General features: G+C 37.7%; 2 protein-coding genes across 2 annotated transcripts in view; one reads left to right on the top strand and one right to left on the bottom strand.

Moving 5' to 3' along the window:
- LOC142337475 (coiled-coil domain-containing protein 87-like) overlaps nucleotides 1-5,317 on the top strand; it is a 45,885-nt gene extending 40,568 nt beyond the window's left edge. Inside the window, exons 17-18 of the mRNA XM_075386723.1 lie at nucleotides 4,333-4,465; nucleotides 4,832-5,317. Coding sequence (XP_075242838.1) covers nucleotides 4,333-4,465; nucleotides 4,832-5,187 — 489 coding nt within the window. The 3' untranslated portion in view covers nucleotides 5,188-5,317. The remainder of the gene's footprint in view (nucleotides 1-4,332; nucleotides 4,466-4,831) is intronic.
- A 70-nt stretch (nucleotides 5,318-5,387) lies between these two features.
- On the bottom strand, nucleotides 5,388-25,499 carry LOC142337476 (uncharacterized). The gene is made up of 4 exons (XM_075386725.1): nucleotides 25,180-25,499; nucleotides 10,530-10,695; nucleotides 9,272-9,436; nucleotides 5,388-5,743 (listed from the first exon to the last, which is right to left on the bottom strand). The coding sequence occupies exons 1-4, from the start codon at nucleotides 25,220-25,222 to the stop codon at nucleotides 5,515-5,517; spliced, it is 603 nt and encodes a 200-aa protein (XP_075242840.1). The 5' UTR covers nucleotides 25,223-25,499; the 3' UTR covers nucleotides 5,388-5,514.
- Between the last annotated feature and the right edge of the window lie 31 nt (nucleotides 25,500-25,530).

Consider the following 25,530-nt stretch of genomic DNA (forward strand, 5'->3'; position numbering starts at 1 on the left):
TGCAGTAAAACTTCCTAATAGGAGGCTTCTGTGGAATGAATTTGAACAAGCTTTATTAATTTATCGCTGAATCTTATTTAGCCTAGTTTTTTGAGCGGCGTCAATTTTTTTTTAAAATTTAGATATGTATCTGTTTCTATCTCTATTATATGGCACGCAGGTCTGTTCTTTCGCAGCTATTCCGGCAATCTGCCGGCTATGTTACAATATTTGTGATGCGCCGCAATGGAAAAGCCAACCAGAGAGTTGGGAGCAATTTTTTGTGAAATCATTTTCACTTGTATTGTCGTCAATATTGCCTGTTTAGTGAAGCACCGCTAAGGAAAAGCGTACAACAGACTTGGACTCAATTCTTAATATTTATATAAGTATTTAGGAACACTTATTCGGTCTTCTTATTAATTGCTCTCAATTAGTCTTGTTGGTCTTTTTTTAATGTGATTTTTCGCTTAACCGATTTTTCGTCTGACCCATTTGCCTTTTCGTCCTCAAAAACGGGGAAAAACAGGTAGCGCTCAGTGGGCATTAAGTAATCTTTCGGCTCACTGGTCTCCAAGTATGCAATTCACAGAAACTGTTTTGGAGACTTATACTTAGTGTGAAGGGCGGTTCTGAGAGGTTGACCCCCCCCCCCCGGTGCACCCCCGCTGCGCTCACCTCACGCCCCTTCAATAATGCTAAGTTAGCCTCACTAAACCGTGGCTAGACGGAAAACTGCTCGCCGGTCGTTTGAGAGCAATTCGCTCCGACGTTAGTCGCTCATGTTTTTTCTATCTGACTGAATTCTATTTTGAATGAGTTTTAATTGCTCTTGAACAAAGTTCATAGCAATTATTGTAAACATTTGTGTCTTTTTTATGCATATTTTTCGCTAGACAATTTTGCGCTTTTCTTCTAGAACATTCTGTGACTTCTCAAGTGACTTTTTTTACGCTTTCGATCATCATTTTTGAGTGATCTATTGCTCTCTCCGAAGTAAAGCTTGTTGCTAATATATAATCGGTTGCAGTTTGGAAGATAAGTGACTCATAGCGCTGAATTAAATTGCCTCACCTATCGTTCAAGAGCAATTCTTCCGAGATTTGTCGGTTTATGTTTTAATCTTGACTGTTTAATTGTTGCTTGATCTAAGCTGCTGTTATCAAATGTAAGCCATTCGAGGTAGCAATTCAATTCAAAAAATTAATTCAAAATTGATTCTGATAATTATTTGTTTGAGACCTGCTGCTCTTTTTAGACCATTTTTGTCTGACTATTTAATTTTTCGTCCTCTAAAACGGGATAAAAGGTTAAATCCAGGAGGGTATTAAATTCTATTGGAGCCTTACGACTCACTAGTCTGTAAGTGTGTGATTCACCGAAACTGTTTAATAAACATAAATTCATGGTGTGAAGGTTGGTTCTAAGAGCTTGACCCCCCACCACAACTCCGCACTCTTCACTTCATTTCACCCGTGTAACACCGCACGCTCCCGCCCACACGCGCTCTTCTTTTCTCTGACTGTGAGTAGAGAAATAACAGTATGGTCATCTCAAGGATTAATCGCTATCATGGCTGCCGAATACGGCAAATGTCCAATTCTAAATATCTCTTTCCAAGATTTTAAGTTCGCTAAGCGATACCTAAGGCGAGGACTTTTTAATTGCTCTCAATTGAAGTTTGAGTCACTATTGTAAACATGTGTGTCTTTTTTATGCAAAATTTTTGCTTGATCTGTTTTGTTCTAGAACCTTCTTCTCTCAAGTAACTTTTTCACGCTGGAGTTCTGAGTGTCTGCGTGGTATCAATTGCTTTCATTCCGAAGAAAGTTTGTTGCTGACATAAAGGAAATTTGCAATTCGTCCGACGCTAGTCTTTATGGATGGAGATTTTTGTTGGTTTTTTTTATTGCTCTCAAGCGAATATTGAAGTAGTTATTATAGTCATGTGCTTTCATTGATTGAACTTGAACGTTGAATTATTATAGGCATGTGCTTTCATTGAATGACTTGAACGTTGACTTATTTTCTTTCGAATGTCTACTTGTCATCGCCTTTTAACAATTCGGGCATGATGTTTCTCTGATGGCCATGACTCTTTCTTGAATTTTTAAATGAAACTTCGGGCGATCCATCTGTATATTTAATAGCCGCCCTCATCTTCTCAGCCGGCTATTATTGCGCTCGTATTTTTTTTTTACTTCGTCAAACTTTTTTTCGCTTTACCATTTTGCCGCTTTTTCGACATTTTGCGTGAAATCTTTTTGACTTCTCCAGGCTAGTTTCTCTCTTCTCTCATTCTGCTAAAAGTGAATTTGAACATCAGTTGCTAAGCAAAGCAATTCAAAATGGACAGAGTCGGTATAAAAAATTGAAGTCAGAAATAGAAACGGGATAAACCCATAAAGCCCAATTTTAGATGCCCGCTATTTGAACGTCGTTCCTATAAGTCTTAGTTACCACCTCTAATGCTTATTGGTGTTGATAGTAGCCCCTGTAGCCTCTCTCTAAGAAACAGAAGTATGTTCAACTACGAAATGCCATCAAAATAAATCGGACTTAAAAAATATTTTTGTACAAAAATCTTTTTTTTTCAATATATTCTATTCGTTCAATCCCAATCATGCTTATTGGAATCAACGGCGGCTATTTTCCGGCAATCTGCCGGGTATGTTTTTAATTACTCTCGAACTACTTTTGATGCTTTTTGTAAACGTGTTTTTTGTGAAAAATGTTTTATCTAGAACATTTTTTCGATTTCACTTCTCGACTGACTTTTCACGCTTTATTTCCTGGTTTTTGCGTGATCTAAATTGCTCTTACTTGAAAATTAAGTCCTTGCAAAAAAATTGATTGTAAGATAGATTATAAGGACCCTATACCCCAGGGGTTAATGCTTTATTCTAGAACGCTTGAGGGCGCGGGTTCTAACCCATCCATTGTCGGAGTTGTTTGCATTCATAAAAATTTATTTAGGTGTCAGCCCCCTCTGAAACAAATTGTCCCGCCTATCGTTTGAGGGCAATTTGTTCGACGTAAGTCGCTTTGTGTTAATTTATGCAAAATTTTGCTTGTTTCGAATTTTGGTGTCATTTTCTCAATTTGTTGTCGCTAATAAGCTCTTATAACACTATTTGAGGTCCTATACAAGATTTTGCCCCCATCGTTAAAGCAATATACAATCTACCCTTCTGGTTGTCTGTTAAAAATGGAACCCGGCGATGATCAATTGGTTTTGCACAAAGAAGTGTTTCAGTAAATGGTTTGAACTTCGAATATTTTTTGTCGGAATACCGCATGCAGTTAGCCGGTTTGAGCCGTTTGTGTTTAGGTGGCTCATTTTTTTGTTTGTCAGGTTATTAATTAAAATTGAAATAGATGCTTTTAATTAAGTAATATTGATTTAATGGGAACTTTTATCTAAAGCTAATCAATTTATAAATGTTTTTGGAGCCCAGTAATTTAATTCATTGAAAATTATGGCTCGGATTGCTATTTTATCTTTTTATTTTATGGAATTACTTTAGTTTTGTTTTCTTGAGTGATTTTTTAATTTTATTTTTGGTTAGGTTTGTCAGTTGTTGAACAGTGCTGCTGTGAAATTGTATATGAAATAAAATTTAGACAATTTTATTCATTTAGTCGATTTGTTAGTTGATTTTTTACAGCGGAAAGTTTGTTAAATGCTTCAGAGAAAGCGATGCTATCTCTTGCATAATTAAAGATCGCGTTTAATAGAAAAATTCAAAAATAAGTAAGTTTGTTCAATAAATTCAATTTTAGTTTATAAATTCATTAAATTCAATTCAAGTTTGTTGCTAATTGCTGTTTTCTGTGATTTTTCCCCTTTTTTGCGTTCTTAAAATTTTCAGTTTTTATTTGCCCTCAAACGAAGTTTGCAGGAATTATAATAGTCTTGGTCTTGTAAGCGATTTTTTGTGCTGCCAACCTTTTGTCATTTAGTTTTTCGCTCGTCTGAGCATTTGATTTCTCGTCCTCAAAAATGGAATAGACAGGTAGAGCCCGAAGAGCGTTAGCACATTGAGGAGTTCTCTTATAGCTATATACTAGCCTCTAAATGTACACGTCGACGAATCCACTGCGAACATAATCTCGTGGTGTGAGGACCACATTTTTGGCAGTTTAGACCACCTCTATCCACTCCCCCGCACCTCCAGGCCGTTTTGTTTGCGAGCAATTCATCTTTCGAAAATAATTCACTAGACGTCCGCCAGTTTTATGTATACAAATTTCTTGAATTTGGAGAATTTTTAATTCAGGGTCATTTAACAGATCAGAGCACGATCACTTAATCAACAGTTCAACCTTAATGTATTGTGTGACTGCTTTCAGGTGACGCAGATCTCGAGTGCCATAAACGCGTGGGAGAGATGCGCAGTTGTGATTCTGGCGAGAGAGCAGATCATGAGCAAGCTAGAGTTGTTTGAGACACAGGCATCTGATCCCGACAGATTCTTCAAAAAAGGTCTCGCAATTTTACTTAGTAGTTAATCGGTCACTGTTTCAGCTACAAACTAAAAGAATAGGTTACGTGACTCGGAAGCAAGAGATCCGAAGTAATTAAAGCAATGACGTAAACTACTTACTTGAAGCACACACTTTGTAAGTTTAAAAATGCTCAAAGTTTTCGGCTTTTTAAATTCTAGCACTGCAAACTTTCGGAATAACGTGCGGTGTGCTTTAACTGTGATTCTGTTGATAGCGGTAGAATTCAATTGGGTAATGCATGTGAAAAGTTGGCATTTACCTAATTTATCAAAATTTTGCTCAATTTTCTAGCAGAGCCTTTTTACGAGTATCCTATGATCTTAAATTATATGCTTGTATTTAGGCCACGCTGGTTCTTCACGTTTGAGACTGAAGGAAAGTAAAATGCGACAAGAATTTGAAGAATCACTCAAAAAAGTCGAGGTGAAGATAGCGAAACACTGTCAGTACATCGAACAAACGTTCAACGACATCGTGTCATATCAAGGGAGGCCTTACTTGCAGAAGATGAAGTTTGATCGAACAGAGATGCTTTATTGGTTGCAACAGGAAAGACGTGAGAAAGGTCTTGAAAGAGAGCTACTAGCCCAAAAGTTCCCCATTAATGGTGTCTCAAATGCACAAAGCAAAGACACGAGACCTCTATCTTCAAATCGAAAGAAAGCGATATCACCGATAATCTTAGAGCCAATTGCATAGACAGTTTTAGTTGACTGAAATTACCAAAAGTATAATGAATTAACTTGACATTGAAGTAAGAATTATATGAAATGTAAATAGGGGAAATATTTGTAAATTGTAATTATGAAAAAAAAGTCAAAATGCCTAATGTTCTAGAGGTTTAAGTCAATCGAGGACCCAAAGAGGGAGCTGCTAATCAAGTCACTCAAAGTGGTAAATTTAAAATAAAACAAAAATCTGTACTGAACATTTTTTGCATCTGTAGTTTTCAATTATTTTCAATTTCTAATAGGTCGAAAGCAGCTACGTCATCGTTACTCATTCTATCCAAGGCTTCATCTTAAACTAACAAAATAAGCAGAGTTTATGTTTCTTTCTGTTCATTTCTGTTGTCTCTTCTAATCGTACATGGCTGTCCGGCCTCGGCTGTCTAATGAGGAGGTTCAGTTGCTTTGCTGTCCAGATTAGCTCGTTGAATATGGAGTCAATATTCTCAGCTGTTTTGGCCGACACCTCCATGTATCTGATACCAACTGATTGTGCAAATGTAACTGCTGTGCTCGTCAAAATTGTTCTGAAAAATAAGCTAACTGCCTGATCGCAAGTTAATTGACGTTAATGAATATTACTACGCCATCAAATCAAGTTATCAAACTCCGAGGCGAAATCGAAGTGTTGAACAAAGAGGAGGGCGATAAGAATCGCGTGGCTGTCAATCTGCACCTGTTGCGATTACAGTTGCTTCACTTAAGACAATGCTTTTAATTGACTAGACTACTGGTTTAGGTGGCTCTTTTTAACAGCCACCCTCATCTTCTCAGCCGGCTATTATAGCGCTCCTATTTTTTTTTTACAATTCAAAGAATTTGAATTGTATTGGGGCGCTGTCTTTTTTTTAAGATCTGTTCACACATTTTCATGATTTTTGAAGTCAAATTGGAGTAGTGATTTTGGTCACGCCGAAACAGGAAATGGAGCGAAAAAGCGAGTGGTTTTGCGGCGTGAAATTTTTTCGCTCTAATTTTAAAGTAGAGTGAGAAAACGGTGTTTGAACAAAAATTCGGTTTCTCGGTAGTGGTTTTTTGTTCACATGCGGCAATTTCACTCTGATTTTTACTATTTTTTCGATTTTTTGGGTCGGATTTTTTTCTAAATGGTTTTCCCAACCCATTCACAGCTCATTGTAGGCCTTGTTTTTTGTTTGAATTAAATTTTCATTTATCGCTAGTGGTTTTTTTGTTCACATGTGGCATTTTGACACTGATTTTCTGTTTATTTCTTATTTTTTTGTTCTGATTTTTTTAAAAATGGTTTTCTCAATTTTTTCATAGTCCATTCTAGGTCTAGTTTCTCTGTTTAGTCAATGAAAATTCTTTGAATTGTACGTCAGGACTTGTCCTGCTATGTTTTTTTACTTCGTCGAATAAAAAAATGTTTCGCTTTACCTCATTTTGCCGCCTTTTCAACATTTTGCGTGAAATCTTTTTGACTTCTCTAGGCTAGTTTCTCTCTTCTCTCATTCTGCTAAAAGTGATTTTGAACATCAGTTGCTCAGCAAAGCAATTCAAAATGAACAGAGTCAGTATAAAAAATTGAAGTCAGAAGTAGAAACGGGATAAACCCATAAAGCCCAATTTTAGATGCCCGCTAATTGAACGTCGTTCCTATAAGTCTTAGTTACCATCTCTAATGCTTATTGGTATTGATAGTAGCCCCTGTAGCCTCTCTCTAAAACAGAAGTATGTTCAACCACGAAATGCCATCAAAATAAATCGGACTTAAAAAAATGTTTTTGCACAAAAATCTTTTTTTTTCAATATCTTCTGTTATTTCAATCCCAATCATGCTTATTGGAATCAACGGCGGCTATTTTCCGGCAATCTGCCGGGTATGTTTTGTCTGCATTGTTTATATAGTAAGGGTGGGATAAACTTGTAACCTAATCGCGAGCTTTGCGTCACTTTGGGGTGTAGAGCGCATCCGACGACAGAAGTGAGGGCAAGCAACTACCAGATTAGTAGGAAAAACTAACAGCAACGGAACTAATAAGGGTGTAGCTTTTTGTGTTCAGTTTTCGAGGGGTAACGTTGTTAATTGCTTTCAAACATTTGTAGCAGTTGTACGCAATTTGTCTTACTGCTATGTGACTTTTACCTTGAAACTTTATTCGAGATATAATTTGACCTTTCGCCCTCAAAAATGGGATAAACAAGTAACGCCCGGATGGCATTAAATTATCCTAAAAGAGTCTTTCGGCCTACTAGACTAAGTATGCGATTCACCGAATCTGTTCTGGAGAAAAATTCATGGCGTGAGGGGCGGAGTTTGACCCCCTCTACACCCCATATCCCCACCCCTGCACAGCGATCCATCCGTAACCTAGTCACTTCGCGCTGCTCTCACCCCACTCCTCTTCAATTAAGTGCAAGCTAGTCTCACAAAAACGTACATTGCTACTGACAAACCAACCGCTCGCCAGCAAATTGAGAGCAACTCTCCCGACGATAATCTGTTTTGTTTGTCTATACGCAACCTTGTGAATTTTAATGTCATCAACTTAAACATGCTGTTTAGATTGGACCCTGTATAGATACTTAAGACAAAAATGAACTTAAAAATCACAAATTTCAAAAGTAAACTCATTTTTCATGTATGTTGGGCATCACTAATTTGCAATTGTCTGGTTTTAAATTTTTTAAAAAATATTTCGCCATTTGTATAAATTTTTAGTACAACAATTGTAGAGACGTAGTGGTTTGAACTCAAAATGAGTTGGCATATTATAACGCAAACGAAAATGTTAATTTTTAGACATCTAGTGGGTACGGGCCTCAGCTGACCGCTGCCCATGGCCATGCCTTGCATCCGCTGTGGGATGTAATCCGGAAACCGCGGGCCGGTTATCGCGGCGAAGCGCGCCCACCAGCCCGCCAGGGGCAACTTAAAATACGTACCCCAAAATTTTTCGGCTTACTTAACCTCATTTTCAAAATTCGGCTCGCTTGCCTATCGGCTTGCTTGACCACCGAAGAAACATGATTAAATTACTGAAATTCAAAATAATTTATAAGATCTAAAACAATTTTTCATATGATCCAGTTAAACAACGGACAATAAATTTAGCTACTTGCAATCAACAGGCTTAACAATTGAAGCAAAATTTTAAAACTCAATCTTAGTTTAATCTGCTAGAAAGTGGAACCCAAGATTTTTATCTTTTTTTTACCGTAATACGGAACTTAGAGGGCTTTATAGATAGAAAAGTGCTAATATGGTGCAAAGATATGTGAAGCATTGTTAAATTAGTGCAAAGTTGGACCACGTAGGATATAAAGACACCGAACAAAAAATATATAACACTTTAAATTTTAGCGCTCAGTTTTGCATTTAAGTTCATTGAAAAGTAACGTGAAATAGGATTTTATATAATACAGCAAATGAGTCTGAAAATAGACAAAATTTACTTCTTAGGATGCTCAGAAATGCATCACACACAACACATAGAATGAATGGAGTTTAAGAGATGCTTTTGATATTAACTATTGCTTTTTTATTGCAATAAGAATTGATACATATTATAGCTTCAAAAATAAATGCATTTTCTGTTCATAAAAGAGTAAAAAATTCTAAAAATGTAACTCAAAAAATGGCCGTAGGTGCAAACATTTGCTTCTAATGGCCAAATCCAAAATTGCTTTATTTTATTTTTTAAAAAAAACAGTTTTGAGATTATGACAATTCCATTTCAGTTTTTTGGTTTGTTTTAAGAAGAAGTATAATTCACTCAGTGCTAGCAAAATTAACTTACAAAAATTTAAGAAAGATGTTTTAAATAGGCGAAAATGCTCGAAGAGTAGCCAAATAAACTTAAAAAGTTATCCACAGGAACTCTGTGAGAGCGGACTTTTAAAAAAAGTTACTCTACCCTCGATGAGCAGCTTTCGAATTGCACTTATGCTGAACAAATTTTGTTCTGTAAATATAGCAATTGTTGAAAAACAATTAAGGGTCGCTTGAGGGCCTTTTTTCGGCCGTTAATTGAAGTGAGCCTCGAATGTCTTTTGGCTTAATAGAAGTAAGCTTTGAGCCACACTCTTGTTACCTGTTTGGGAGGTCAACTTTGTTGCCGATGAGTAGGATTGAATACTTTTTTTGAGTGGAAAACAACTCCCCCACCCATTTCTGAGCAGTGAGAAATGAGGTCGAATTTGTGATGTCAAACACTACTATCACAGCCTGCGCATTTCTGTAATAGGTTGAGGCTAAACTGAAACAAAAGTAGGATTTTTTCCGTTTGTGCCCCCCAGTAGGTTATTCGCCCCCAGTTACAGAGGTGTCATTACATAGTAAATCATTGTGTAAACATGTGGCACGTGTGTCTGGGGGTTGCAATTAATATGCGGGGGGGGGGGGGGGGGGATAAACGGAAAAGATCGCAAAAGTTATATGACCGGAAAAACCGAATGTATTGTTTTGTTTCTGTCATTAGTTGCTATGTATTTAGTCATGTCCGCCAATGGATTTTTTCGGACAGGGCAAAGAAAAATCGGATCTATTCTGTCCCCCCCCAGTATTTTACGCCCCCTGTTACATATTATATGTTGTTATATAGCACTGTAAGAAAATAGCAAGTGCTCTGGGGGGGGGGGGCTTCAAAAATATAAGCTCACCAAGGTGGGGGGGGGGGGGGGGGGCAAAACAGAATAGATCCGAAAAATCTCAGCACGGGAACGGGCATATTTGTTTTTGCCGACGTATTTGGTCCACCATTAGAGCTTTTTTTAAAATCGAGTTACAATGCTATGATATGAGAGAAAAAGTCTGCGAGCCATATGCAAAATCCTAAAAATCAGCGCTTTTTTGCGCTATACAGTGTGTTTTTTTGTCTAAAGTTATAAGTTAAATAATAAAAAGTGACATGATCAGAATATGATAATAGTAAACATACAGACTGTAAAAATACTATGAATCAGTGCTGATTTACTGTATAATTTTAATCCGGGGAGTTAGGGGTGTCTCGATACGCTTACAAGACAATTTACGGAAAAAGTGGCCTATTTTTTAAGTACTTTTATTGCCTTTAGATGATATTGCAAATACATTTTAACAGTGTTCATTTAAATGGCAGTTATGCTGTCCATGCTCCGTTTTCAAACAATCATAGATTTTGGCATGATTTCCTAATAGAGAGGAATAATCTTTTTCGTCAGGGCGACTGAGAGCAATTTCATTGAGACCAGAAATTCACATTAGAAGAATGTTTCACAGGCATTGTAAAGTCTATTTAGAGTATCTCCCCCTCCCCCCCCCCCCTCCCCCCGCCTACTCGTGACAATAACTGGATCCAACTGGATTCCCACCTGTGGAACTGTTCCTGTCCAGCTGTGTCCCATATCTGCACCTCATACACTTTATCCTCAATTGCCACCGAGTGCATGAAGAAAGAGGCTCCCACTGTTGGACTGAACTGGCTACTGTCGAAGTTCTTTTTCGTCAGGCGCCAGATCAAACTGGTCTTGCCAACACCTGAAAAAGGGAAAACTAGTACATTTTTTTAATATATTTAGTACTCAACAAAAAAGTTTATTCGTTGATCATTGTGGCGGCGAAACTCAGCTAATTGTTTAGACAGCTACATCATCAAGTTTTATTTCTCATAAACGGCTTTTTCCTCCATTATTTGTGTTTGATCGAAGTTCAAGCTAATTTTCAGGTGCCAAAAATTAAGGACGGGTTAAGCTTGGAAAGAATCGAAATACGCAATTTATTGGCCTATAAGAGCAAGGGTTCTATGCACACCTAATGCATAAAGAAATTCGAATTGGCGAGTTCGCGAACGCGCTTTGACCCTGATAGCCAGCCGGTTATTTCCGAAAGAAATTGGACAGCACTAAACAATAGGGGTGAAGAACGACCCCACATAAAGACCTAACGAAACAAATTAGATTTGTGATTAGAATGAAAACGCAAATGAAAAACCTGTAAGTTATCGGTTAAAGTGAAAACATCCGTGTGGTATTGTAGAACATTGTGCAAAAAGGGGCTATTGATTTGGATATACCAAATCTATATAATTTAGTTAATCTTAATTTAGTTCATTTTGTTTATCATTTAGTTTAAATTCATTTCCAATTTCTTGTTTGAAGATCAAATCTTCAAACTTCAGGTTTCTTAAATTTGTTTACATCCTGTGTCTGAAAACCCTGTCTGTTCATGAAGTCTTGTGATTTGAGTTGCCGCGTTTAGAGATATTTTGTTGTGATCAAATTGTTGTTCAGATTTAGTTATTTTTAATTCCTCATAATTTCATCTTTCCTAATTCAAATTCAGTTGTCTCTCTTTTAATCTGAAATCCGCTCCGCCAAAGCACTAATTCGTATCGAACAATTCTAAACTACATTTCGTGACGCGAAACACGAGTGTAGTTGACAAAGCTAATTTCGTGCCACCAATTTTACGTATTCTCTGCACTCAGAAAATTGGAAAGATAAATTACAATATTAATATTGAATTCGCTCCGCGAAACAGCCAATAAATCTAATCAATAACCTCTGTAATTTGGCACCGCAAATCTATTCAGAATACAGTAATTAAATCTGTATGACATGGCGCAGTCAGCTCGTGAATCTCGGAAAACGCCACTGTCGAGAGAACCGTTTTGGGAACGTCCTATTTCGGATCCTCCAATAAGATGGGAAAAGTGGCGCATTCAAGTCTACTAACACAAAAATTCCCTCTTGACAGCATATACGATCTCATCACCCTCAAGCTCTGGGAGATGATGGAGATAGCATTCATTCGTCCAAGAAATATCACTTTTGATCGCTATGTGTTTTTCTCAAGAAAGCAGAAAAAGGGCGAAACGGTAGAACAATTCTACAGTATATTGAAAGAATTGGCGGAAAATTGCGACTTCGCAAACCGAGAAGAGGTAATAATTAGAGACATCTTCATCACAAACATGTTGGACGATGACATTCAACGTGAAATTCTGCGTGCAAAGTTGATCCAGAGAGAACACTCAGTGTAGCTGTAAATATGGAGATGGGCAACCAGAATCAACAACGGATTTCATCAAGCAACAATAACAGCGCAACTAACAATACAATAAATGCAATACAATCCTACAATCGATTTCGCGGCGCGAGTGCACGCGGAAATCCGACGGGCAGGGTAGCAGTCAATCGAGCACCGATTGGTCAATGTAGAGGATGTGGTCAGGCTTGGACTACAACGCACCGCCAGGTTTGCCCTGCACTGGGTAAGAGATGCAATCATTGCGATTCTTCAGACGATAATTAAGTTGCAACGGTAGAAAACGTTAGCACAGCGCCTACTGCACTGCAAAATATGACGATAAGAATTGAAAATACAGACCGTCATTTGCTTCTCGATTCTGGTAGTGGCTGTAATATTATTAATATGTCACTCGCAAGAGAGATAAGTCTTAAGTGTGCACAATCACAATGGTCGGAGAATAAACCACTCGAATTGAAGTCTTTTTCGAACGATATATTTGAAACCCTAGGAACTTTGAAAACGCCAGTTCGTTGTAATGATTGGAAAATCCATAAAGCAAAAATCACGGTAGTAGCAGACGGATTTCGACCCATCCTTGGACGGGACCTGTTTGACCAATTGGGAACAACATTTTCACAGAAACCTTGCCCAAATACAGAAATCATTAACATAGAAACACCCTGTGCGATCAAAAAATCACTGGCAAAAGAATTTCCTGAACTAATCTCACGAATAGGAAAATCGAAGCACCATACGGTCAATTCAAAATTTCATAAAAATTATCCAGTTACACATAACAAAGGGAGGAAAGTGCCCATTCATCTCCAACCAAAAGTAAAAATCGAACATGAAAAATTGTTAAATGAAGGACATATCGAAAAACTAACAAATTGCTCTGATCAATTTTTCATATCTCCGATAGTCATTACAGCAAAAAAGGATCAATCAGTCAAAATAGCATTAGATTCCAAAATCCTGAATAAAGCTATCCACAAAAACAAAATTCAAATGCGGAATATAGACTCGCTAATCCATACGATTTCACAAACACTGTCAACCGCGCCGTAAGAGACGGCTTATTTTACGACTCTCGATTTGCACTACGCTTACAGTCAATTAAATTTACATAGTGATACGGCCCGCCATTGTAACTTCAATCTTGTAAGCGGAGATATGACCGGAACATATCGTTTTAAAACGAGATTTTACGGTCTTACGGATATGCCAGCCAAGTTTCAAAAAGCAATAGATTGTACCCCCGCTGGCTTAAACAAAACATTCTGTTTTTTGGACGATATACTAATAGTGAGCAGAGGAGGAATAGAACAATATCTCGATCTTGTTCGGAAATGTTTGATAAAACTAGATCAAGAAAATCTTCGATTAAATCTTGCGAAGGGTCATTTTGCAAAAGATAAAATTGAATGGCTTGGACATAGCATAACCCAAACAGGCATAACACCATTGCTGAATAAAACGGATGCAATCGAAAAATTATCCTCAACCTCAAATCTCAAAAAACTCAGATACTTTATGGGATCAGTTCATCATCTGGGCAAATTTATCCCGAACTTGTCGCAATTATGTTTTCCACTTAGACCTTTACTTAAGAAAAATACAAAATTTACGTTTGGACGGACGAACATGAGAAACAATTCAAATTGATAAAAGAGAAGATTGCCGAAACAACCGAAAATAAGCATTTTAATCCGGACTTAGAAACACGTATAAAAGGTGACGCCTCTCGCAAAGGCTTGGGTTGCGCATTAAAACAACGAACTCCAAATGGTTGGCACACCATGGAATTTGCATCGCGATTTCTAAATTCAGTCGAAGATAGATATAGCATCAATGAGCTCGAGCTATTGGGTGCTGTCTGGTTAATTGAACACTTCAAATATTATTTATACGGCAAGCCATTTACTGTAATAAATGATCATAGGGCCTTACTTTCGATCATGAGAGAAAATAGAGCAAGTAAATCTTACAATAGTCGACTAACATGTTGGGTAGATCGACTACTGCCTTCTGATTTTACAATCAATCATATTCCTGGTTCAAAAATGGGATTAGTTGACTACATCTTTTGCGACCCACAACAAAAAGCCGTTAATATATCTGCTTATGACGAGCAATTCATAGTTGCTAAATTGGATGAGATTAACCGCAGTGCGAAACGCTTTTTATTAAATGCCGAGAATTACGTCGACTTTGCAGCGCGAAATCCGCTTATAAAACCAGTCTCAAATACTCCAAATTCCAATAGAAAATTATGTAGTGAACTCGCACCGCGAAATCCAGAATATTCTGCAATTACGGCGAATGATAATTCAATTAGCAAATTAGAACCAAATAACTCAAATTCTAATCTCCAAATCGAGACAGTAAACATTCCTCACTCGCTTTTTGCCTTGAGCCGCTCTACTGATAAGTTGCCTACTAAATTGAATAATTTCCAACGAATTGCTAACAAGTTCAACTGTGTCCTCAAGATGTCGAACTCTGATGAAGAAACTCTGATGCAAGTAAAACAATTGACACCCTCCATAGTTAGATTTGCCGATGAGGCAGGACCATCAACGGCTCCTGCGGTGCAAGCAGCACCCTCTACTCGGAATACTGACACTACAACAGTCACGTCACCTTCCACCGACGATCTTTATACAGATGCCTTCAATTTTGCACTATTCAAAAAATTCACCAGTACACTGATGGCCAGCTTAACCACCAAGGACGCGATCCTCAAAGAAATAAGAGACAGCATCCTGACGGAAAACGAGGGTCGATGCAAACAGATTTCACCATATTTCCATTCTTTTTGGAAGGATTTGCACGTCAAGAATGGTTGCGTGTGCATCGATGAAAGAATAGCCATGCCGAACTCGATCAAGGATGCGTACGTGGAAGCCATTCATGCAACCCACCCAGGAAGCTGGGGGATGAAAGATATGGCGACACATGCATGGTGGCCCTACATGCATCGGGACATAGTTACAAAGACGGCAAAGTGCAATCCCTGTCTTAAAATCGGTAAAAATTTAAAGTCTATTATTCCGGCTAGCAATGGGGCACCATTAAAGTTATGCAAAGTGTAAATTGATTTTGGTGGACCAATTTATAATGAAAAAAATCAAGAAGTATACTTCCTTGCATGTATAGATCGATTTTCTAAATTTCCAACCGAAGAGGTATTTGATAGAGCTAATGCAGAAAATATTTTGAAATTCCTTCAAGAGTATTGTTTGCTACACGGAATGCCCCGTTCAATTAGATTAGACCAAGCTCGATGCCAAACGGGTCACCGAATTAAAGCATTTTGTAGTCAAAATAACATACAGCTAATTGAAGCTCCAATACACAATCACAGAGCGATTGGACTAGTTGAAAGGCTAATTCAAACAATCAAGAACCGTTTACCTTGTATTAAAACGGCGGCGCGAAATCAATTTAATTTGAAAGCATCGATAAATTCCATTATTTACCAGCTACGTATATGCCGTCAAAAGACTATCAATATATCACCATTTGAGGCTCACTTTGGTAGAAAGGCTAATACTCCATTAATCAACATATCAACGAAACCTGATCCTAAAAGTCTCACGTATAAACACATTTTGAATAATTATTTAGGTTTGGAGACATTCCGTTGGGACAAACACATCTCGGAAGAAAACTGGGACGTAGAGGCCAGAAGCGACACGGAGTTAGAACAAAACAGGCACAAACTGAGTAAAGATGCAGCTAGAAGAAGGAAAGCAGATCCAGAAAAAGAGTCCAGAATGATATCTCATCCTGAGGTCGGTTTTCCAGGACCGCGGACAGAAACTTCCCTAGCAGTCAAATTAGCCAATAAGAAACCGAAGACCAAAAGGTCGAAGAAAAGTCTAGATGGAGGTTTTGGCGCCAGGTTCTTCAGTGGTAAAAACAGACAGCTATACTTCTGTCATAAAAGAACCCGGAAAAAGAGACGTCACAATCCGCAATTCAGATTTGGCAAAATTGGGAACGAAAGCGGAGCGCCAAACTGAACTCCAAATGTATGCCAATAGGAGGCCCAAAATACCCTCCGGAAAAACAACAGAAGACCTCATAAATCAACACGCAAAAGAGGCAAGAAAGAAATTAGAGGGAAACAAAATAATGAAACATAGGAAGATAGCCGACGACGCTACTGCGGTATCCTCAATTCATTCGAACGTCACAAGAGCACTCAGAGTACGCATGCCAACAAAACCCAGAAGAATAGTCATAACAGCACCGCCACAACCACCTACTGCTGACATGGGTGATTTCGCGCCACCAATGGAAATGCCATTGACATCGATTGTAATTGCGGAGCCTCCAACGAGGCCGAAAAGGAAAGCTGCTACCAAGGCAACAGCAGCACTACAGCCATTAGAGAGAAAACGATCTTCTCCGTCAATCACGGAATCGGACGAGTCCTTGACATCCGTTCAAATCTGTCCACCAACAACTTCTAGCTCCACTGCACCATCACGAAGTAAACGAAGACAACTAATCAAACAGACACAAATACAGAACAAATCGATTGTTACATCAATTAAGAAAGCTGCCACTCAAAGCCAACATGTAGAAACAGATTTTACAGTGGGGCCATGTTCTCCTGTACAGACGTATCCAACCCAGTATTAAATTTCACCCAATTACGAGAACCTAGAGACGACAATGACAGTCGGAGAGGCAGAGAGATTATATGAAAGTGATACACATTAAAACTTGCAAAAACATTACAAAATTATTTATAGTAACCAGTACATATGTTATTAATTTTCTGTTAAACTACTTCGTCGTTTATTTTTTTGAGGTGGAAATGCGTTATAGTAGAACATTGTGTAAAAAGGGCTATTGATTTGGATATACCAAATCTGTTTAATTTAGTTAATCTTAATTTAGTTCATTTTGTTTATCATTTAGTTTAATTTCATTTCCAATTTCTTTTTTGAAGATCAAATCTTCATATTTCACGTTTCTTAAATTTGTTTACGTCCTGTGTCTGAAGACCCTGTCTGTTCATGAAGTCTTGTGATTTGAGTTGCCGGGTTTAGAGATGTTTTGTTGTGATCAAATTGTTGTTCAGATTTTGTTAACTTTAATTCCTCATAATTTCATCTTTCCTAATTCAAATTCAGTTGTGTCTCTTTGAATCTGAAATCCGCTCCGCCAAAGCACTGTTTCGTATCGAACAATTCTAAACTACATTTCGTGACGCGAAGAACGAGTCTAGTTGACAAAGCTAATTTCGTGCCACCAATTTTGCGTATTCTCTGCACTCAGAAAATTGGAATAATAAATTATAAAATTAATATTGAATTTGCTCCGCAAAACAGCCAATAAATCTAATCAATAACCTCTGTAATTCGACGCCGCAAGTCTATTCAGAATAGAGTAATTAAATCAGTATGACAATCCGAGTATGTAACAAACAACAGTATATGAAACTCAATAAAAAACCCACTTACTGAACAGAGAAGGCACATTGATCAACCTTGAATTCTGTTTTGGAAGTGGTAGAGTATATTCCAATGTTAGAAGCCAATAATACTGTGATAAATTATTGGCTGCCAAATGGCGGGACAAAAACGTGTACTTTTTAGATATATAAACGTAATTTTTTCATCGGTTGGTCAAGAAAAGTTTGCCATTAAAAATGTCTTTTGCCAATAGTTATAGGCTTTTTACATGCTCTGGAATAAATTTTTGTTAAAAAAACTAACTAAAAGCAAGTTTGCACGTGTGTTCGGTTATTCTCTCAAATCCAACGAGCACAACAAGAACTGAGAAATATTTACACTTGAAATTAGAATCATTAGCACCCAAAATTGAACCTCACCCCACATTTTTTTAAATCAGTGGCTGTTATCTACAAGAAGTCGATTCAGCAGTGTTTTGTTGTGGGGGCCGAAGTCCCACCGGGTGGAACAACTCTATCAGTCTCAAGTTGCAGATTCCCCGGTGAGATAATTCCAGTTTTTAGTACTGTAGCAATCTATAAAGAGGAGATGTGGTATATTGTTTTCTCATAAACAGTTTTTCGCACGCTCAAAAATGAAGTACAATTTAAGAGCAAAGGAAGAGTTGACAGTTGAAAATTCACCTAAGACAGACATTTTTTCCGAGAGTTAGGTAAATCCGAACCCAGGCAGTGGTTTAACTCAACAGATGTCCAACCTTACAATAGAAAATATTTTTCACATTTCACCTGGCTCTATTTCATTTATTCCGGACACAGTCGACAAATTATATAAGATCCAGGTATTAGAACATCTTTTGGAGGAAACGAAAGTTAGATACATTGAATGGGGCCCTGATTACGACTCATGGATCAACTCAAAATCAATATGGTCCTATTGGTGTTTCAAAAAGCCTTTAAGTGAATTGAAAAGAATCTCCAAGGAACTATCAGACAAAGTTGACGATCTGCTAATTAATGCCGAGAGCGCACTCTAGGTAGACGAGGCATTAATCAGTTTGAACTCCGAAAGAATTAGAACAGATGGTAACCTTCTAGATATAAAAACGTTGCTGCACACTAAAGTCCCGACTATCCGCTACGTCCCTATCAAAGAACGGTACAAATGGTCAGAGCTTTTCTCTGACGTCATTACTGATTGCATTGAAGATCCTAATACAGAACTAAACTGGAGAAAATTCTTCGGATTGTCCAAATGCATTTTACGTGCCAGTAACAGAGGAGGGCCAAAACACAGGCGGAAAAACGACCAATGATTTCTAGAAAGAATTAGTCGCTGCAACAGCGGAGACTTTGGAGGGCTATGGAACGAATCTTGCTCTTTGAAACAATCAAAACGACCAAAATCCGAAGAGATTATCAAACGTGCAAAAATTTTGTGTTTCCAGGGCCAATTTGGCAGAGCAGCAAAAGTTTTGGCTTCTGATGGTTTTGCACCAGTCAACAAGGCAACTCTCGATAGTTTGAAAAAATTGCATTCCCCTGAAGATAAGCCTATTGTAGTCCAAAATTTTTCATCACAAGCCTATCAATTCAGTGACGAAAATGTTTCGGAACAGCTGAACTCGTTTTCAAGATTTACAGCAGCTGGTCCTTCAAAAATGTTTCCCGAACATCTTTTGCATGCTGTACAGTGCACCGCTTCAGATCAGTCACAAATTGCTTTGAGAGTACTGACTAAGCTTGTAAACATAAGCTGCCGTGGGGAACTTTCCGAATTTGTTTCACAAGCTCTATGTAGTGCATCTTTATCAGCCTTGCTGAAAAAGAAAGGCGATATTCGCCCTATTGCAGTCGGAGAAGTCTTGAGGAGGCTAATAGCTAAATGTTCACCCAAGGAGGCAAATTTAGAAGCAAAGGAACTTTTGCAGAGCCTGCATTTGGGTGTCGGAGTGAAGGGAGGAGCGGAAGCCATTATACATTTGACTAAGATTTTTTATGAAAAAACTCACCTCGTCCATTCCCTCGGGTATTTTGCAAATTGACTTTTGCAATGCATTCAATTCGATAAAACGCAGTGAAATGCTGAAAACCGTTGCAGTTCTACGCCAGGCATTGCCTCTTTTACCAATTCCTGTTTTCACAACACAGCCAACTATTCTATGACAAATTTGTTATTAGCAGTGAAAGCGGTATCCAACAAGGCGACCCATTAGGCCCTTTGCTTTTCTTTCTGACGCTCTGGCCCATTATAGAGCAAATTCAGGAAACTTCGCCAGAGCTTCAACAACATTCCTGGTATCTAGATAAATGGTGTCTTGGTGGACTCAGAGGACAATCTCATTAGATCTTGGGATCTTCTATGCCAGCTCGGACCTGATCGCGGCCTCCACGTCAGGGTCGATAAATGCGAACTGTGGTCCACGGTAGATTTAGACAGACTGGATATAAGAATAAAACGAAAGGATATTTCGGGCCTTGAGGTTCTTGGAGCCGCGTTAGGAACTCCAGAATTTGTCTGCATGAAATTTAACAAAAGGATAGGGAAAATAGGGGTACTTTTCGAAAAGTTGGACTGTCTTGATGACCCTCAGTCCGCCCTAGGTATCCTACGCCACTGTATTGGGACCCGCCAAAATGGTGTAATCTTTTCAAACGCCCACAAGTCCACTTATTAAATCCCTAAAAAATTTGATGCCCAACAGCGCGAAAAACTTGAGAATATCCTTCGAAGTTCTTCCAGAAGAATCCTGGTCTCAAACAACCCTGCCCATAACCCTTTCAGGGTTGGGTGTTCGCCAATCCCAAGACCAGTATAAAGCATCATACGTTAGTTCTGTTCTCTCCTCTGAAGATCTTGTTTTGAAAATCACCAGTGAAAGCCCAAAAAACTGCCAAGTTTTTCAGGATCTTTATTCCAGTATAGCACAACTGGACATTTCAAACCTCTCGCAAAAGACGATTCAGCATGCTCTTGATAATGAAAAATTTCATGATCTCAAAGAGAATCTAGCTTGTGAGAGAGAATCCGCCCTACTTCACTCATTGTCTGTTCGACATGCTGGAGCTTGGTTGTCTGCTCCCCCCATTCCAGCTTTTGGGCTTCATATGGCACCAAAATGTGTTTAGAATTAGTGCAAAGTACAGGTTGGGTGTCCCAGTCTACGACGCCGAAAGGAAGTGCCCGTTCTGTAAAGCAGAAGTTCTTGACATCTATGGGGATCATGCCATTGCGTGTCACAATGGAGGAGACGCAATTGCAAGACATGACCGGATTCGAGATAAAATAGTGTCTGCTTGCTCATCTGCGAATCTCTCACCAGTAGTGGAAAAAAAGACCCTAATTCCAGAAAGCCAGTCACGCCCCGGATACATCTTTGTCCCGATTTGGAAAGCGGGGAAGCCTGCTGCATTTGATGTAACTGTTACTTCGTCGCTGCAATCCAACTTTCTCACTAATGCGGCTACAAACGCAGGATACGCACTTGATGCAGCAGATGAAAGAAAATATTGTCTCCACGACGTTAACTGCTCAAAAATGGGAATCACATTTGCTACCCTTGCAATTGAAGTCCTTGGCGGGATATCGGCAATCTTCAAGAAAACACTCAAGCGGTTGGCTGTGTTAAGTGACAATCGTTCCTTCCAAGCGCAGGGGTTGCCTATAGCTTTCTGTAAACTAATGCAATCCTTGTCAATCACCGCTATTCTGGGATCAGCGGAAATGTTGCTGGCACGGGCTGCCTAGTAGACTATTTTGCTTTTGGGGTGCTCGACCGCTTGGAGGGGAGATGGCTGATCCAATACTGTTGCAATCATTGTCGACAGATATGGTCAAGGGGTCTGCCTCAATGATTTTGACACGCTCTTTTTGGCCAGATTTAACCAATTCAGAATTAGAAAAGTCCGGATTGGTCCTTTAATGATGAGTCGCCAAAACGATTGCAACAAACGGGAGCCTTATTGATGTGCAGTTTTAGTATTTTTATTCTTACCTGACCAAATTGGGGAGAATAAAAACATATTTTACATGTGAAAAATAAAAAAAATGCCGGTGAAATGAGATTCATAAACTGCTGATCTGTTGTATTGACAACCACCGTTTTGCTAACCAAGTTAATTACTATGAAAAAAATGGACTCAAACGAACGGAGGGCTGTTACCTATTTTTTGCATTTCAATTTTTTATAATCAGTTGTGATCGCGTCTGCCTTTGACCTTTGCACTCTATTAAATAAAAAAACTTGAAACTTTTTGACTGAGGAAAAATTGAACGTAAGTTTAAAATAACTTGCGTTGTTGTTACATTGTCTAATATTTTCATGCAGTCTTCCAAATACGCGTTCTTCTGAACGACTACAATGAACACGGGTATAAAGTGAAAAAATGGGCGTATACATGAAATAATTGAAAATAAAATTAAAGTTTTTGTCATGGTTTCGTTAAAACCGTTAATACCATTCAGCACATTCGCAATATCGTTTCCATGAAATATTTTTTGCTTCCTCGTTGGTCTGAAATTTTCCTGTAATCCGGAATCTGGACACCCATTTCAAATTCAACATATGTAAAACTTTGTGATACCCTATTCGTAAATGATTTATGTTTGGATCAGTGACTCTCCCATAACTCACCCAGCGTGTCTCCTCACAATGTTTTTGTGCAGTTGCCGTCACGTAAAAGCATTTAAGTTCATATGTCCGGAGTCTTAGTTTTTTTCTAGCCTGAATACTCACTGATTCAGTCAATACGGACTTTGTAAATTGATAAAAACAAGTTGCTCCGCGAGTTAACTCTAGCATTTATCTAGTATATTTGCAACGCAAATTAAAACATGCAAACAGCAGGTACAAAATGGCTCAGTCAGAAGAAACCACTCAAATATATCTGAAAAAGAGGCCTATTTCTGACTTATTTGAATTTTTCAATAACTTCGTAATTTTGTACCGGCTATTTGTATGCTTCAATTCAAGATAAAAGTGTACAAAACAAATGCTAGAATTAATTCAGGGATGAAATTGTTTTTATCGATTTACGAAATTGGCAACGTTGAGCGAGCATGCAATCTAATGTTTAATAAAACTCTCGATCTTCAAACATTATTATCATTAAAACAGATTGAACAACTAAACTCAAGTTCAAAGCCATAAGAACAACAAAACGAAGAATTAGATACGTGAGCAGACATGTTTTTTTATATAAACCCTATGGCACAAAGGTAAAGTGAACTAACCCGTTGGACACGTGAACAAAAATTAAGAGCAAGTTTATAACGAAAGAGCAATTGGACTAAATTGATAACTTGTATCGATAAGTTAACACAGAATTTTTCAAATGTTGACTTTGTTGTTAAAGTCAACATTGTTAAAGACATTTGTTTTCAAATGTTGTTAAAGCATCCAAGAAAACGTTCAGGATTACAAGAAACTTTCAGTATGAAAAACAAGCAAGCAATTACAAAATAATGATGAATGTAATGATCGGTGTCAACGCTTTTAACGATAAGATATGGAAAAGTCATGATTTTCATTTTCAATCAGTTTATGTCTACGTTCTTTATTATTTTTTTTTTGGTTTTCACCCTTGTTCACCGTAATCTTTAAGACAAAAATGTATTTGCGAAGCTACAGACTTTTTAGACCAAGATACCAACAGAGCAATGTGTTTCAAACTTTTGGATAAAGCCATCTTGTCCGTTTTTTAAAGCCGCCTTGCATTTGATTTATTTTTCAATCAAAAATTTCGCAGAATTAGATTTAGAAGAGAGCAAAGGTCAAAAACAGACGCAATTACAGCGACTGCTATACAAATGTTCAAGCAAAAACTGCATAACAGCCCTCTGTTCGTTTGAAGAAATTTTTTATTTTCATATTTTGTTTTACTTTTAAAAACATTTAGTCAGATCCGTGAAAAATCTTACATAGATATATACTAGACATTTTAAGGACTAGTTTTTCTTAACGAAATCATAAAAAATTTGTTTAAACATCTCTATTGTGGATGTTTATCTCCGCCAGCTGGCAGCCAAGATGATATGGCAGAATCTTATTGGATCTCAGCAGTTGGAATGTTATCTGCCATTTTTCACCACAGAACTCAAAGTTAATCAAAGTGCTTAATGTCTTTCAGAAAAGGGGTTGTTTGTTTGAGGTTTTTTAACTAGCTCAATCAGGAAATTGGCTTTTATTATGGTTTGTTTACATTCTCCGATATTTTCAACTTCTTCCGTAATATGGTGGTTTTTTCATTTGCGTTTTCATCATAATCACAAATCTTTTCTTGTTTGGTGTTGATTATTTTTGTGGATCGGTCTAGACGCCCATTTTTTTCAGTGCTGTCCACTGTATCTCAAAAATAGCCGGACGGCTATGACGACCAAAGCGTGACACCCTTGTTGTGCCTTCACCAACTCATAGGGTCTAAGTTGATTATGCTTTGCATTTCATTTCGAGCTGAAATATATCCTAACGCAGTTTAAATTATTCTCTAGAGTTTGTTATTAGGTGTGCTTAGAAATCCTGCTCCGAATAGCCAATTCTACTTTCAGTTTTTTGGCCCCTGAAGATACTCTGGCGCTTCGATTACGGTACACAAATGATGCCGGACAAAGTTGTTTATGAAAAATGAAACTTAGTGTTTGAGCTTTCTCAGCTATTAGCTGAGCTTCGCCAAATCTGATCCTAAATGGACACTTAGCTCTCTTCAATTGATTTTGCTATTACGTTTAAAGCTCCTTTTCTTACGTTTATAATTATTTCAATCATTGAACGGCTTCGGGTACTATTTTAGAAAATCTGTCACTCCACATTTAATTTTTGTTTCTATCAAGTAGAAGATATGCCAAAAGAGCGTTCGAATCAATTTTACTACAGAATTCAATTTTTTCATTATTTAAGAATTTTTCAAAATTTCATTTATCACGGTCCAGTTATAACGAGCTGACATATGAGAGCTAAATGATATTTGAGACCAAATTCGTAAACTTTAATGAGCTGTCCAAAACTTTATTATTTGCCTTTTTACTCTCTGGAAAACTTTTGAATGGATCATTCATTAGTTTTATTTATGTTGATATGGGAAAAATATGCAGCTATGGTTTTTGATCGAAGAAAGGCGTAGAGGACAGGTTTCCTTTGTAAATTTATACGCCATCCTTACGGTCTATTTTTCAGAAAATCTCAGCTTGTTTACATATTTAGTTCCGGACTACTTTTTTTCCGGACCACAGTAAAGTGGCTGTTTGCAGCGATCAAACAACAAACAGGATCACTAATCCAAAAAGTTAAAATCGAAAGTAATGAAAATTAATTTCTTGGCTTTACTAAATTTTGATCTATTCTGTTTCCCAGCTTAGTGGGTATATAACTTTTACGCCCCCGCCCACGTACTATTTATATATAGAAACGTGCCGTATAGCAACATAAATTTTTTAAGTGTGGCATAAAAAACTTTGAGCTGCGGGACAGAATGGATCATACGTAAAAAAAAATTTTAATATTTTCAGTCATGCAACTTGAAGTTTAATTTAGTGGGTTGATAAACTTAAAACTTAAACTTACCCGAGTCGCCCAGGAGAGCCAATCTCACTTCCGTTTTGGCCATTGTTTACCAGTTTAACAGAGATAACTCTGTTTTAGCAAGTTTTTCGTCCCGCAAACTTTTTTCTATAAAATTTCTCAAAAACTGCTTTTTCTCTTAACGCACAGCAATAAAAAATATATAGAAATTGAATTTATTTAGTCGAATTTCAATTCAACAATGAGAATAATAAATTCTGATCTGTTACAATCAGTTCATTTTGTCATATTAAGCATTTAGTTGATCGATTAGTTGTACGTTTAAACGAACATAGTAAATGATTCAACTATCTACAGTTCAAAGTTTTAAGGTCAACTTATGACTGTTGGGTG

The sequence above is a fragment of the Convolutriloba macropyga genome, chromosome 4 (genome assembly GCF_964194025.1).
Source record: "Convolutriloba macropyga chromosome 4, txConMacr16.3, whole genome shotgun sequence".
Lineage (NCBI taxonomy): Eukaryota > Metazoa > Xenacoelomorpha > Acoela > Convolutidae > Convolutriloba > Convolutriloba macropyga.

Excerpts from the sequence above, each read along its gene's own strand:
- LOC142337476 (XM_075386725.1), bottom strand. The coding sequence starts at position 25,222 with ATGGCCAAAACGGAAGTGAGATTGGCTCTCCTGGGCGACTCGG. Across the intron at positions 10,696-25,179 it reads GGCTCTCCTGGGCGACTCGG|GTGTTGGCAAGACCAGTTTG; the intron begins GTAAGTTTAAGT and ends TCCCTTTTTCAG. Across the intron at positions 5,744-9,271 it reads AAAGTTGACCTCCCAAACAG|AACAATTTTGACGAGCACAG; the intron begins GTAACAAGAGTG and ends CTTATTTTTCAG.